This window comes from Schistocerca americana, chromosome 6 (genome assembly GCF_021461395.2).
Source record: "Schistocerca americana isolate TAMUIC-IGC-003095 chromosome 6, iqSchAmer2.1, whole genome shotgun sequence".
Classification (NCBI taxonomy): domain Eukaryota; kingdom Metazoa; phylum Arthropoda; class Insecta; order Orthoptera; family Acrididae; genus Schistocerca; species Schistocerca americana.
In genome coordinates, this window is record NC_060124.1 from 237,525,186 (window position 1) to 237,541,580 (window position 16,395).

Here is a 16,395-nt window from a genome sequence, read left to right on the forward strand (position 1 = left end):
CTCATTTCTGCTACTTCTCATAACTTTCAGCTTTCTTAGATTTACTTTCAGTCCAGATTCTGCGCTGATTAGAATTTTATTCTGTTCAACGTATCTTGTAATTCTTCTTCACTTTCACTTAGGGTAGCAATATTAATCTCACCATTGAACCTCCGTTTCATTCTGCATTATCTTTTTCGATGTATATGTTGAACAGTAGGGGTGAAAGATTACATCCCCGTCACCGTAACAGATACCGGTACGCAGCTCCGTGATGTTCCAACTTTAGGCCGAAGTTCAACAGTAGTGCCCGATAACAGGTGGCGTGCTTGTCGTTCAGCAGCGCATGAGCATATGTTTCCAGTAGGTGAGAAATCTGGTGAACGTGCTTCGCCATGGGAACAGGCGGACGCTCAGTGTATTGAGGTACCTCAGAACAACATGGGAAACATAAGGTTTTGCGTCATCTTGTTGGAAGATAACACCAGTACGACCCCGAAGCAACCGTCATTAAGGCATCGTAAAATGGTGGCTACTGTCCGAAGCCGAACCCAAATTGATCGTGCTGTGTACGCAAAGGTACCTCATTACCGTCTGACGGTGGACAAGTATGTCGACGACCAATACAATCTGGCATCGTTCTCCTCGGAGCCTCCACCCAATGATATTTTCACCATGATGATGTGCTCAAAACTCGTTCCGTAAGACGGCGTGATGGCCCTTCTGTGTCTGTTGCTGTCTGTGAACACACCACCGTCACCGCGTCTCCTCCTGGTGACGAGCCAAGAGAAATGCAACAATAGTCACCGTGCTGACGCTGTGTAAGCTCCAGACCTCGTCGTACTGTTCTTGTAGACACTTCTCTTGCTGTGAACAAACCCCGTGCGCTACACGGCTTTACGATGCTGCACAGTGGAACGAACGCTGTTAAGACCCTGCATTGCGTTGAGAGTGAACCGCCTGGTTCAAGCGAGTCCGTACTCTCATATCGTGGGATCTAGACCAACGCTGAATGATAAGAAAGGCGGTCCCGATGGGCAACTAGCCTGACGATGTCGAATACCAATAATTGCCGCCGAACGTATATCAATTTTACAAGGTTCATAACATCATGTTCTATCGTGCAAACGGTGTTCAAATACGATTTTCGAAAGCCAAATTCTCTGCATATTAATGTGACCAGCGACTGTCTTCGCAGTTAAATAGCAACAAACGCTCAAATACGGCATGTGTCAACACTAACGATGCAGGGTACATAAAGTGTGTCCAGGGGACACGGAAAACAGTGCAGTCATTGTCGTAATACTGAAACGGGTCGATTTAGCTGACACTGGAAAGGGCATGATCATTAGCTTTCGGGCCAAGGTTGGAAGCATATCCGAAACGGTTAAATTTTGTAAACTGTTCACGAGTCTCTGTGGTTAAAGTATTCCGTGATTGCTAAATGGTCTTATCCAAAACAGCCACCGAGGGAACTTTGGTGCAGCACGGGCGAGGGATGGCCTGTGTGAACGACGGCTGCGGAGACGTGTACGGGGGAACAGACGTGCAACTGATGAATAAAGATCACTCAGATGAACCAAGAGGCTACCAACAATGTCTCCTCAGTCCCTGTTCGGCAACGTTGCTCTGCGTGGGTCTCTGAAGCAGGCGCCTGGTTTTGCGGCTGCGCTGACTGCCATTCATTGGCGACGAAGGCTTGAATTTGCACGTCAATCCCGCAGCTGGGCGTCCCGAGAGGCGGCAGGTAGCCTTACCAGATGAATCACGTTTTATGCTCCATCTGCATGACATGTTTAAAAGAAAAACACACTGCAACAATCGTCGGAAGAGTCCAGGCAAGAGGAGGGACCGTTATGGTGTGGGGACTGTTTTAGGGGCACTTCCTCGTCGTTCTGAAAGCCAAAACGGATCAACAAGAGTATTTACCTATCCCTGGGGACACGTTCACCCCTCCATTCAGTCTGTTTTTCCTCAGCACCATGGCACCTGTCAACAGGACAATGCAACACGCCACACAGTTTGCACTGTGCGTCCGTGTTTCAGAGAGCACCAGGTGGAGTTTACCGTACTCTCCTGGCCTCCAAATTCCACTGATATAAACCCATTCGAGAATCAGTGCGATCACAACGTTCAGGCCGTCATTTATAGTGGGAACATACGTCAAATCACGTATGACATGTGATACATCTGCGATAATTTTTTTGCCACTGATGATGGTTTAAAATCTGAATCGATATCAGAATAAATAACGTTTTCACTGACAGCACAGTGTTATGCATTTTGTAAAATATGGTTCAATCAAAGTTGTGTTATCAGTGAAACATAAATATAGACTGTCAATTCCTGTAGGTGATTAGTGACCAACGACCTGTAGTAATAGCAGAGCAACATAACCAGCAGAAACAATCCGATGCTAACGACGAGTGTGTGGAATATGTATAGCCAAGTGGGTAAAGATAAAGTGAACGAAAAGTGTTGGTAGGTAGCTCTTTTACCCGCCTGGTTACCCGCTCGATCTAACCCGCTGCTTCCCGAGCGGGAAGGCCTACTACTCCCCGGCACGAATCCACCCGCGAATTAGTGTCGAGGTCCCGTGTGTCGGCCAGCCTGTGGATAGTTTTTAAGGCGGTTTTCCGTCTATCTCGCCGTATGCGGGCTGGTTGCCCTTATTCTGCCTCAGTTACACTGTGTCCACAATTACTGCGCAAACAACGTTTACACGTACACCATAATTATTCTACCACACAAACCTCTGGGGTTACACACGTCTGGTATGAGACGTTCCCAGAGGGGGGGGGGGGGGGGGGTCCACTGGGGGCCGAATCGCACAGTAACCCTGGGTTCGGTGTGAGGCGGCGGAGGGGTGGGTGGACTGCTGTGGTCTGTTTGTGGGGCTGTGGATCACTGAGGGCTACGGCGGGACGAAGCCTTTCCGTCGTTTCTAGGTCTCCTGTTAAATACATGCGTACGTAGCTCTTGTAAGACTGTTAGAAAATCTTACACAATAAATTTCATGGATATAGTATCAGATAGATTTAGCATACGGTTATAGATCTGTTCACGAAGCTCAAGCTGGTAGCTTTTCGATATAAGTCTTCATCGACGAAATTTCTTGGCTTTTTCTAAGATAAAAGTTTTTGAGTTTGATTCTGACTTATTACTATGGCCACAACTAGCATGTGTACAATCGGCTGAATGGATCAGGTATAACTTAATTGTTCTGTAACTTACATGCTTCCTTCCATTCAAAATGCCATATATAACCATTACGTAACACGACAGAGGAGGGTAGATTATTTTCAGAAAACTCCTCATGACTGCTTCATATTTTGAAGAGCTCCAAAGGGATTTTATTTAACTTCCAGAAGTACGAACTCAGTGTTAAAAAGGTTGGGCCTAATTGAAAAATCCGCATTAGCAATCACCACAAGTGATTAAAATAAACCAGGGATAACGTGTGAATGATATGACTGGAATTTGTGCTCCTATGAATAAGAATTCGGTGTATTAAAGACAATATCACATATTTTCTGATGAAGCTAGGCAGTGCGTGACAGCAATTCTGTGGTCGATAGTTTGCTGTGGTCTTGCTGGTCTTGAAGACAAGTGGCACAAAGGTTAAAGTGTATACCATGGTGTGTTCGTTATTAATTTCTCATTATCTCACAGGTACTAAGCTATCTGGAAACTGTGTGGATCGATTCTCCCAAACCATAAGCGCTACATTATAGCCGTTGTGCTCATTTCAGGTCGTCCGGCTACACAGATGAGCTGGTGTGGGGCTACGTTTGGGTGTACAAAGCAACTGGGGACGAATCGTACCTGCAAAGGGCCCTAGAGCTCTTCGAAGAGTTCCAGCTGCAGTACATCTCCAGTAACCTCAGCTACGACCAGAAGACGATGGGCATTGTGGTAATGTTAGAGAATTCCTAAATGCTAATCTCTTACGACCAATAGGACAATTTCAGATGACTGTTTTTCATCTCGGGCACAAATGAGAACAGTACGTAGTCTTTCAACGTATAATCATTGTACCTTATCTAAACGTGTATATGTGGCAGGTTCAATGTTGAGCTCTATTTTTTTCTGTTGTACCAAAATTTTTCTTCCCAGGTGCCCACTATAACCAAAAAAACCTTTGTCATTAGTTTAACGTGCTATGGGCTTTGTTTGATACTGCTACTCTTTCTCCTCTGCTGCCCCTTCCAGCTCCTTCAAACCCTTCTTGGGTGCAATAACAACTATCCTATCATTTGAAACTTCCTGGCAGATTAAAACTGTGTGCCGGACCGAGACTCGAACTCGGGACCTTTGCCTTTCGCGGGCAAGCGCTCTACCAACTGAGCTACCCAAGCACGACTCACGCCCCGTCCTCACAACTTTAATTCCGCCAGTACCTCGTCTCCTACCTTCCAAACTTCACAGAAGCTCTCCTGCGAACCTTGCAGAACTAGCACTCCTCGAAGAAAGGATATCTGCCAGGAAGTTTCAAATCAGCGCACACTCCGCTGTAGAGTGAAAATTTCATTCTAGATCCTATCATTTGTCCCTTCTACTGGTAAGAATCTTCCGTATGCGTCTCTCCTCACCTCTACTTTTCAGTATTTCTCCGTGTAGTACCTTATCTGTTAATTCTTAACATTCTTCCATGATCCCTGTTTTCAGATTGTCCTCATTCCACTTTAACACAATGCTCCAATTGCTCAAAAAAAAAGAAAAGAAAAAGAAGGTTCAAATGGCTCTGAGCACTATGGGACTTTACATCTATGGTCATCAGTCCCCTAGAACTTAGAATTACTTAAACCTAACTAATCTAAGGACATCACACAACACCCACTCTTCACGAGGCAGAGAAAATCCCTCACCCCGCCGGGAATCGAACCCGGGAACCCAGGTGTGGGAAGCGAGAACGCTACCCCACGACCACGAGCTGCGGACGACCAAGTGCTCACTTTCATGAACTTCATCCTCGTTTCCGCATCAGTACCTGATACCAGTTGAGGAATATTTTCTCGCCTGTGCCAAGCTACTGCAGATCTCTTCGTTGTATACTGTGCGAATCAGGTGTAAGAGCAGATATTTCTGTTGGGGACTGAGGACGGTGTACTGAAAATCGTTACATCAGTATTAGCGTCATTTGCAGAATAATGATTACAGCTATTACAAATCGTATGCTTTAGGTTGTACAGTACCTCCAAGTACATATGGCAAGAGCAAGCTGCTAATGCTTATTTCCTCTGGACAGGAAGTCAGGCGTTGGAGTGTGGACACGTGATTGCCAAGCGGTTAGCCTATACTGAGAACTGTACTTCAATTAGTGGAGCATTTATGACCATGCAGAAAACTTCAGGTAGTAAATATGTGATGAGTCTATGGAAAGACCGTTCGATGCAGAGAAAAAACAAGTCAACCGACTGACCTGTGTACATATTAAAAGCACTCCGTCTGCAGGCCACGAGTGGCCTACCGGGACCATCGAACCGCCGTGTCATCCTCAGTGGAGGATGTGGATAGGTGGGGCGTGGAGCCAGCATACCGCTCTCCCGGTCGTTATGATGGTATTCTTGACCGAAGCCGCTACTATTCGGTCGAGTAGCTCCTTAATTGGCATCACGAGGCTGAGAGCACCCTGAAAAATTGCAACAGCGCAAGGCGGCCTGGATGGTCACCCATCCGAGTGCCGACCACGCCCGACAGCACTTAACTTCGGTGATCTCACGGGAACCGGTGTATCCACTGCGGCAAGGCCGTTGCCTGTGTACATATTAAGGTAGGACGTAAAAACTCTGCATTTATGCCCATTACATTCTGTGTAATTGTGCCACGGACTTCAGTATGAAATTTTGTTCTAGTTAACACAAATATACAGCGTGGCGAAGGGAAATGGGAAATTATGAACGTTACTGTTGTCAACAGTATAGACCCGACATTGTTAAGAAGCAGTGGATGGTTATTGTGAACCCTTTGCCATTTAGTAATCATACAGCGTCGGTGTGTTGCGGAACGTGCTATCGCTGTGTGAGCGTTCCACAAGCAGGATGGCAGTGTGACTGCGGCGCAAATAGTATTTACACAACATTAACAGCTAGGACGCCATAGCTGTACGTCATCCAATCGATGAACCTTGAGGTTCCTTTTCAATCCTGCAACAGTTCGGGAGGACGATGGTTCAATCCCGTCTCCGGCCATCCTGATTTAGGTTTTCCGTGATTTGCCTAAATCGTTTTAGGCAAATGCCGTGATGGTTCCTTTGAAAGGGCACGGCCGATTTCCTTCCCAATCCTTCCCTAACCCGAGCTTGCGCTCCGTCTCTAATGACCTCGTTGTCGACGGGACGTTAAACACTAACCACCATCACCACCACCATCACCACTGGAACAGTTCCCTGAAACAATCCTGTTGGCAGCACATCCGCAGCTGAGCATTACAGGAGAGATCGAAAATACCGCTTCGGTCGTAAATTACTTGTTTTTCACACGACCGGTTGCGGACTGTTATAAGCGCATTCGCAGGTGTCGTAGCTGTGCTGTGGCTCCCCTGTTCTGCGTTCATAGGCAGTGCACCGCGCGTTGTACACGCGGCGCTCGGGGACCACAGCACAGATACGACACCTGAGGATGGGCTTATAACAGACCGAAACCGGTCGTGCGAAAATAAAATAATTTACAACTGAAGCGGTATTTTCAACCTATGCTATAATGCTCACTTGCGGATGTTCTGCCAACAGGATCGTTTGAGGGAACTGTTCCAGGATTGAAAAGGAACCTCAAAGTGGCGTTCGAACGGTACGTTCACCAGAGAACTTTGCAGCTGCTAGAGTTTCCATCGAAAGGAGCTTTCATCGCTCCGTTCGGCAATATGCATCTCCACACCAGAGAGTGGGCGACAAAGCGTACAAATAATACCACACGAACTGAAGATCGGCCACTGTAAGATACACATCGCGCAGCAATTAAATCCACGACATTGTGTCATAGAGAATTTAGGACACCAGCGTCTTTAACATAATACAGATGTCAGACGAAGCCAACTTCGATCTAAACGGATGTGTTAACAATCACAATTTTCGTCACTGTGTGGAGAAAAATCCTTGTGAGTTTCTCGAATGTCCTTTACATACCATCAAGGATAAAGTATGGTGCGCTGTATAATGTCATAGTGTCTTTGGCCCTTATTTCTTTGAACGCAGGTGTGGCATTGCAGCGATATAACATCCTAACATCCGCTCGGTATACTGATATGCTTGGAGCATTCTTTATGTCGAGAACATGAAAAACGTGCTGTTTCAACAGGACGAAGCCATGTCCCATAATACTAGACAATTGATGGCAGCCTTTCGCTAGTTGTTTGCAGGCACGTCATTTTATGTAACGATGACATTCCATGGACTGTGAGATACCGTGATCTTTGTGTATACGATTTCATCCTCTGCAGACATCTTAAAATAGATGTGTTTCTTGCAAGGTACCTCACGCTGCCAAACTTCAGTGCGAGTTTCTCAGTTTGGCCACGAGTCTGTAGCAACTGATAAAAATGACGTATAGTGTAACTAGTTATGTCTTCCTAACCGAGACTGCGCTACTTAAGCTAACACATTCCTGCCCTATCAGAACGAATCGGGCGTAGGATTTCCTTCCACCTGTTTCCTGAGAAACTGGCGTTCATGTTGTGCACAAGAAGTTCTCGTAGCTGACTGGATTCGTTAGGAGAAGGAAGCAGGCAACCTGTGATTATAGGTGGATGTACAGATAGCTGTTTATTCATTAGTGGATACTGTAAAACAGTTAAAATTAAATAATCTGAAATGATTCATCTAAAAAGTTAACGAAATTCGAGAGTGTGGTCAGACCAAGTACCATATAAGAGCAGGCTCCAAGTATATCCTATCGCTGAATGGCGAGAGTGGCATTCAGCCATCAAAACTTAAATGCATCGTAAAACTTCTTAGCCCTTCTTGCATCGACGATAATTTAACAATATTCATTTGTCTACCGAATTAACTGGTTTACTGCATAGTTATAATATTACAATGAAGCCCTGATGGCCCTTAGGTTCCTCCTAGAATTTACTATGCCAAAAGTGGACTTTAATAACTAATATGGCACTGTTTCCTATACAAGTTGTTTTGTCTTATTGTATATATGTACTTTTCTTTGAATTTATACAAACATATTACACGAATGTACTCAAAATTCGCTCTTGTGGGTTAACACTTTCTTCCGCCAACCCCCTTGACTGTACCATGTTAAGTCATCAGTTAATAAGGCATTCCTTATTAAGGTAGACAATGGATTCAGTTTTATCACCATTAGATACGGACTTAATCGAAGAGTTACATTTCAAATACATGTTTCGTCCTCAGAGGTGGCTGTTAACGATGTTCCAGCAAATATGCCTAGAAAAAGCTCATTTATGGACCTGTGTTTGTCGGTTAGTGCTTTTGCTATCGTGTACTTTTTCATGTGTCCATTTTCGCTGTGCACCTTTACCAAATTTTCCTTTCTTCTAGAAATGATTGATAATCATGAATTCTTAATTTTTAATAGTTGCCAGAGTTCTTTTCATTGTCGGATGAGATTCGTGGCATGACCGACTTCTGATCACATGTAAGACGCACCTACTGTTCCCTATAAAGCATTTGTACGTGGCAGACGGCACTCTCCTAAGTCACCATTACTTTTGACAGACAATATGGATCATTGTTGGACTTTAAAGAAGCATCGACACCCGAGGAACATACTCTAACGGCGGAAGACATAAAGTTCCTAGTGATTCCTGTCACAAAAATGTACAAAAAGTTCAATGAAAATCGGTAAAACTTCTAGACAGTTATCACTGTAAATTTTGAAGTTATTTAGAAACCAGAGCGATCGTAAATTACAGATTTAACAAAAAAGTCCAAATCTCAATAAATTATTTATTTTTAATTTCGGTAAACCGTTTCGGTCTATATCACCGTTTTCAGACCAGAGGCTCAGGTGACGTGAGGAGTTGGAACACGGAACTGTTGTGAGTATCGGTTCCTCACTCATCAGAGCCTTCGGTCTGAAGATGGTCATATAAACCGAAAGCGTTTATCGAAATAAAAAATAAAAAAGTAATGCAATCTCGAGTGTTCTTCTGTTAAGACAGTTATTACTACATTAAAACTCTGTAGTTGGAAAATCGAGAAACGAAACGTCCAAAACCTCAGAACTTACTCGTAGTGCAGAGGCAATGAATCGATGAATTCAATTTGAAAAGAAAATCAAAGGTGAATGTTGGTTTGGAAGAAAAGTGGATTCAGTTTTCCTCTCCAAGGAAATAAATGTCTGTAACAATGATTTAAGTTGAACGACTGGGACGGGGAAAAAGCTTGCTCATTCAAGAAATTATCATACATGGAAATTTTTATCGCCATTTAGGGCGAACTGATGTCTCAGCGTTGTGCTAAACTGAATGGACGTTTCTAAACTGTACATCTGCAGCACTTACAAAAAACGGTGAATGCCAATGAAGAACTGGAAACGTAGCAATAACAGACAGAAAGTAAAACGAAGAAATCATAAAAAGAAGACGTACTACACAGAATAGGGAAGCGATAATCGACGAAATTGTGAGGAACAGTTATACAGAGATATATATTGGAACAAAATATCTTTAAAGTGGGGACTACAGTTAAGTGAGAGAAGAAAAGAGAAAGGAGAGAGAAACATTCACCTTATATCTCCTTTAAGAAAAACGTTTTCCTCCGTAACGTAATGAAATAATAAGAGGTTACATTGGAGCCAGACTTTTGAGCGCCTCTGAAAAGCAGCGTCAAGACCAATTCAAGTATCTAAGGAACACCTCCCGAGTGTACTGCGAAATTTAAAGAGACCATTAATGAAAGGCTTTTTGTATTTTTAACAGAGAACACCTGGAACAGATAACAAAACTCTTTGATGTTAGTCTTCTCCTCTGCGCTCTCTGGGAATTTAAGGATAAAAGATATAGCTTGTATGGCGACATGAAAAGAAAACAAAGTTTCAGAGCGAAGAGGCAATCTTATATGAATGATCTCAGATACGTAGCTGTTATCGGGGTCTCAGATCGGTAACTGAATCATTACTTTGCCGTGTGTGCCAATCTCTTCCAGTATCAGCGCAAGATGTAGGTTAATGTATGCCGTGAAGGTAAGTTTGTGAAAGACTGATGCGATCGAACATGGAACAGTAGCCGGCCCTGTGACCGAGCAGTTCTAGGCGCTTCAGCTCGGAACCGCGCTGCTGCTAAGGTCGCAGTTTCGAATCCTGCCTCGGACATGGATGTGTGTGATGTCCTTAGGTTTAAGTAGTTCTAAGTCTAGGGGACTGATGACCTCTGATGTAATGTCCCATAGTGCTTCGAACCATTTGAACCATTTGGAACAGTAAACCGAAGTTATATCTTAGAAATGTCGCAGCATCCAATAGGCATCCTAAGATCTGCTAGGAAGCCATTCAAGATGAAGGTAAAATACAGTAGTTGTTTTTACTAAACGGAAGAAATGTCTCAATTTGATAACATCCCGTCTTTAAGATATCCATCAGCAGAGTTGACCGGTGACAATATATAAAAGGGGAAAATCGAGTATTGCACAATGTTTGTGGAATATACTAAATGTCGTACCATTCTGTTTATTCAGTTTGCCCGAGCATACAGTTGTGTTTATTGAAAATTTACTAACTCACAAGCAAACGATTTCGGGATACGTAACTCACCTCTTCTGTCACCTAAAAGCACTATAAAAGAGCCCCTCAGTCCCCTACAGTGAACATTCAATAAGAACATGCTTAGCTCATTTATTCGTCCTACTGATGCTAACCTGTACATGGAAAACATATTGTCATATTAAAACTAATGATACTGAGGATAAAAATCCATCTTTTTAAAGAACATTGTAAAGCTAATATTCAAGATGATGCTATATCGAATTACCTTACATGAAAACCTGGTGTTAACCATCTCCAATTGAACGGCATGTCAGATACGGTACATAACGGGGGGGAGCAAAAATATGGAAACATCACAAACATAACACATTCCCACGCGTAATACCTTGTGGGAAAACCTGGCATTTGAGACATATTCCAATCGTCTCGGAATGGGTAAATACAGGTTCTTTATGGTTTTCAAGGGGATCTTATACTATTCTTTCTGCAAAATAGTGGCAATTTAAAGTAACTGTGGAGGTAGCGATTACGCAACTTTCTCTCCAAAGTAGATGACAAAGACTCAGTAACACTGGGGTCTGGTGACTGGTGGCCAGGGGAGGCGCGACATTTCATCCTGGTGCTCACAAAACCAGTCCTGGACCAAGTGATCTGTGTGAACAGCGGCCCGGTCGTCCGAACATAGCACTATCATTAGGAAACAAACATTGTACCATGGGAGGTACAGCCAAAACAGCCAAATTATCCTCGACAGTAATGCAGTCTTGCAGAATAACCATGAGACCCATGGAATGTCAAGATATGGCTGCTCAAATCATCACAGAATCCCAGTCGTGTTTCACTCTTGAGACATGACCTGGACCAGAAGTTGGGAACAGTACGAAACAAGACTCACGTCGCCAAATGACTTTTTTCCATTGGTCCACAGTACAGGTTTTATGGCTTCGGCACCACCGTTTTCCTGCAATTTCCAGCTTATGGAGCTCTCTTGGTGCTGAAATTTTCTGCAAGAGTGGCATTCAGTTCTGCGGTGAAGTTACGTCGTCATCTTATTTTTCGTCACAATCGTCTTTAGCAAACGTGCGCCACGGTCACTCAACGCATATTTTCGTCCGAGTTGTAACGCAGCCGAGGATGTTGACCCGCTTCCTGTATGCGGTTTGATCTGCGATACGGTGCCTCTTGAAACACAAAACACTTCGACTACCTTCTTTACGAAAGTACGCACCATACAAACACCAATAATTTGCCCACGTTAGAATTCAGTTACCTCCGGCATAATACAATCACGACTGAACAGAACACTGTTCTGACCACAACTGATACTTACAATGTACTGGGGAGACTGCACGGCTGCCGTACCTGGTCAAATACGACAGGGTAACCTCAGGTTTGGCCAGCATCTGCATTCAAGTTGAAGCAGGCATTTTCGTCGATGTTTCCATATGCAGTAAATATTCATCACAGTAAAGCCTTACGACAATATTTCCCTCTTAATGAATCATGTACTGGTACCGTAAGACATAACATGAAATTCTTGCAAATATTCCCTCAGAATCATGTGAAATTAGACAAGATAGTGTGCCGTCGTCTGGAGGCGGGCCTATTCCTAGAAATATTCACAGATAATAAAGTAGTTCACTTGACGAAATTGTCATTGGTGATAGTGTTGAAAAAAAAAATAGATTTGGGATAATATTTCAGTAACAGTACAAAACCTTGAGTGGTTCCTGTACATATTTGAAAGGCCCTGTTATGAGGAAGGTTCGTTTCGTAAAAATATTGTTGTTAATGGAACAAGTAGAAAGATTCCTGGTCATGTGGAGGGTACATAAAAGGTTTCTCCTTCTAATGATTCTACCTTATTTATCATTCTCTCTTTCTCTGATAATTAATTCTCTGATTTTGATTCTCATTATAAATACGGGATTCTACTTTAGTTGTTTGGAATAATAGCAAACCAATGAATAAAACATTAATTTATTTTACTGATTGCAATACATAACATCTCGATAATAATGTCAATCTCCAGGGTGCCTTTATAACTATAAGCCAACGGATAATTTACTCAAGTAATGGATGAGGACTGGATGTATTCAGATTCATACGAGTACTTGTGTGCTTGAGTCATACATTTACTGCACACCGGATTTTATTTCATGCATCACGATTATCATGCTGCAACAAGTAACAAGTAATGCAGCACAGTCGAATGCTATCTGGACGTTTTCTGTTCTAGCTCAGTTTACTTTTATGATTGTCATTACATTTTCTACTCAAACTGAGTTTATTTCTATGAGAGGGTCCAAGAAGGAATCTCTCGAAATGCTTGAAAATCACCTGTGCAATTAGGCCCCTTTACAATTAGACCTCGACTGCTTTGGGAAGTTGTTCTCTTGAGCTGTATTTGATGACCATTTCCTCTGTTTCTTCTCTGATGAACATTTGCAAGTAGCATTCATTACAGTACCTCCATTCTCAAATTACGTAACAAGTTGTGTATATACGAGTAACAAGTACGGATGGCAAATTATCATCTTACGGCTAAAATATCAAGACAGGGTAGAAAGACTGAATAACTCTTTTCTTAAAAAAAGAATTATAATAATTGTCTCAAGATTTCACTAAGTCGAACAATGTTTTGGTACTCTAAAAAACATTTTACAGAACTGAAGGGGAATCAGAATTTCACAACAGACTTAAAAGAGCTTATCGTTAATGAAAGGGTTAACAGAAGGATTAATGTTCTTCGGTCAAATTGAAGCAGGAGATTTGGGAGGCTTTTCGATGGGTTTGTGGGTAACATAATTTCCTGGGCTGCAGGCGCTCCTGGCGGACATAACCGGTGACGAGCAGTTCATCACTCTGCTGACTAACCACTGCACGTACATGGTGCACCAGCAGCAGCGGACTCCCCTGAGACTGCTCTACCTCTCCGACTGGGGGAATCTCCGGCTAGCAGCCAACGTCGCTTTGACCTGTCTCAAGGTAAGTCTGTTGGAAATAATCTGTAGAACAGCTTCGTCCAGAACTAACATGACTATCGTTTCATGGGATAAGAATTCATGAATACTTAAGCAATACGTTATCATTCTCTTTGGTTACCCGTTGATAATGTCATCTGCATGAGCAGCCGTTAGTGAACTAGCAAACTGGTACACTTCTATTTTCTCTCCATTTGGCATTATCGTCAGAACTAACATAAACTAAGGTGTGTGTTCTTGTTTAACTCTACTGTAAGTCTTTACGCAACAAAAGAAAGACTGAGCCAACAGTCCACGAAGACAGTTCCTGCACTATACTCTACAATCAGTCAAATGTTTTTATTCAAGTCTTTGATCACAATATCAATTCTTCTGACAATGACCGGTTTCAGTCCGTAATGATCATCCTCAGATCTACAATATACAAGTACATACACCAAGTGAGCGTGTGTCTTTCAACACAATACAGCAATACATATCACAATATACTACAGACAGCTAGGGAAATGTACAGATTATATACGGTAAAACGTACCTTTTCTACACCATGTCCTAAAGTGATAAGGCCATAATTGCATCGTCAAAATATATAAATATAATCAGCACGCCGGCCGGGGTGGCCGAGCGGTTCTAGGTGCTACTGTCTGGAACCGCGTGACCGCTACGGTCGCAGGTTCGAACCCTGCCTCGGGCATGGATGTGTGTGATGTCCTTAGGTTAGTTAGGTTTAAGTAGTTGTGAGTTCTAGGGGACTAATGACCTCAGAAGTTAAGTCCCATAGTGCTCAGAGCCATTTGAACCATTAATCAGCACAGCATCGTCACATAGATCTAAAATAAGATGTAGAATAGACCACATCGTCCACACAGTCATTATTGCAACTAGCTACTGAAGTACAGTAGCTGCCAGAAATCTCCCTACATCCTACCTAGATGTCGCTACTGTATAGCGACATTTTACCGTATTTTATCTGTACATTTCCCTAGTTGTATATGGTATATTGTGATACGTATTGATGTATCGTGTTGAACGACACACTGCTCACTAGGTGTATATAATTGTATGTTGTAGATCTGAGGATGGTCATTACGGAATGAAACCGGTCATCGTCAAAAGAACTGATATTCTGATCAAAGACTGGCATAAAAAACATTTGACACTATTGGATCACTCTTCGTATACGCGAATATGTTGCAGCTGGTGAATCTACAGTCAATAGTCCCTATTTGCAATAATATGAGCAAGGCATGTCTGCTTCCTGTAATATAAAGGTAATTTCACTATTGCAGGTAAAAACTAAGACGGTGAGTGGTGGACAATGAAACAAGTAGATAATCCTGATAAACATATAAGGGACAGTCAAATGAAAACCGAAATCCGCCTTTCAAAATAATCACCGCGCGTGTTAAGACATTTGTCCCGCTAGGAGCCGAGACGATCAATTCCAGTTTTATAAAAAGCGGCCGGCCATTAAAGGATCCACAGCCGCAACCACTCTCGCACTTACTCGTCCGACTGAAACCGACGTCCACGAGTGTCTTTCTTCAGGGCGCCAAATCACACAGAGAAAGATGTGTATTGAACAAAAGGATATTGCAGTGTTTCCCGACCAAATCGCTGAAGCGCAGCCTTCGTCTGATTAGCAATATGCAGGTGGGCATTGTTGTGCGACGGTATCATACGCCTGACACCACTCGTGGGCGTTTTGATTTTATGGCGCGTTGCAGTTTCTGCAAAGTGTCTTAGAAGTGTTGCACATTGATTCTGATTCCTCGCTCGAGCAACTAACCAAACAGAGTGGCTCTGCAGTCGAAGAAGGGGGTCATCGCGACCTTACCGGAACTTGTGTGAAGAATTTGGGATTTATTTGGCTGGAAGGTGTGGGATGCTACCACTGTTGGCTGTTCCGTTTGCTTTCGGGCTGTCGGAGTGCTGTTGGACAGGATCATCCAGCTGCGCGATAGCGCCTGCCCTCACACTGCCAATATGATGAAGGCTACGCTTCGGCCATGTGGATCGGAAACACCTCAACATCCAGAAGGACGATAAATCCATCGAGAGTTTATCGCTTTGTAAATGCGTGCTGTGTTTCAAAATAAACGAAGCCTTGGACATTAACAGCGTTGTGACACTGGTACGACTGTAGTTGTGCATGCGTCATGTTGGTGTGAACATTGGATTCCAGACTTTCTTTTAAAGGTTATGTTATTGTTTCATTACCACTGACTTGCCCCTATCGTTTGTACCTATACCATCCACACACATTGTATTATTTGAATAAATAAATAACCGCAACAAATGCCGTTAGAAGATTTATTGGTCTCTTATTGGTGCACACCGTGGTCTATACCGTGTATTGTCTTGCGACTGCACTAGAGCGATCTGGAATCATATGGAGATAACTCATGTAAACAGACAAGGACTGTCCAGTCGAGACCCATTCCACTGTACAGGCAGAAAAGACTCTGTTTGCTTGGTCACTACGTCTGCAGTAAAAATGCACAGTGAATATAAGAGTGCACGATACCTTCTAGGAATATCGGGCATCGGGAAACTAAGCACTATTTCAGAAGTCATTCAGGCCGAATAATTTCATCCAGTATGTTTTCTTTTAGCTTGGGATGTCATGAAGGATCAACAAATGATTTTACGATGTATTTTCAGTGAAGCAAGGAACCTAAAGTGGCCAATAAAATGTAAGAACTAGCTCAGGGCCAATATCTGAGAATGTTAGAGAAGCGACAGAGAGAGATGAT

At 43.1% G+C, this 16,395-nt stretch overlaps 1 protein-coding gene, 1 non-coding gene and 1 pseudogene across 2 annotated transcripts in view; 1 reads left to right on the forward strand and 2 right to left on the reverse strand.

Annotated features, from left to right (window-relative positions):
- The window catches only part of LOC124619235 (endoglucanase A-like), a 45,632-nt gene that overhangs the window by 22,918 nt on the left and 6,319 nt on the right, over positions 1–16,395 (forward strand). Inside the window, exons 5-6 of the mRNA XM_047145478.1 lie at positions 3,732–3,894; positions 13,479–13,643. Coding sequence (XP_047001434.1) covers positions 3,732–3,894; positions 13,479–13,643 — 328 coding nt within the window. The remainder of the gene's footprint in view (positions 1–3,731; positions 3,895–13,478; positions 13,644–16,395) is intronic.
- Trnas-cga lies at positions 4,264–4,338 on the reverse strand. Its single transcript has one exon. It is a non-coding gene; the product is annotated as a tRNA-Ser (tRNA).
- On the reverse strand, positions 5,620–5,737 carry LOC124621204 (annotated as a pseudogene).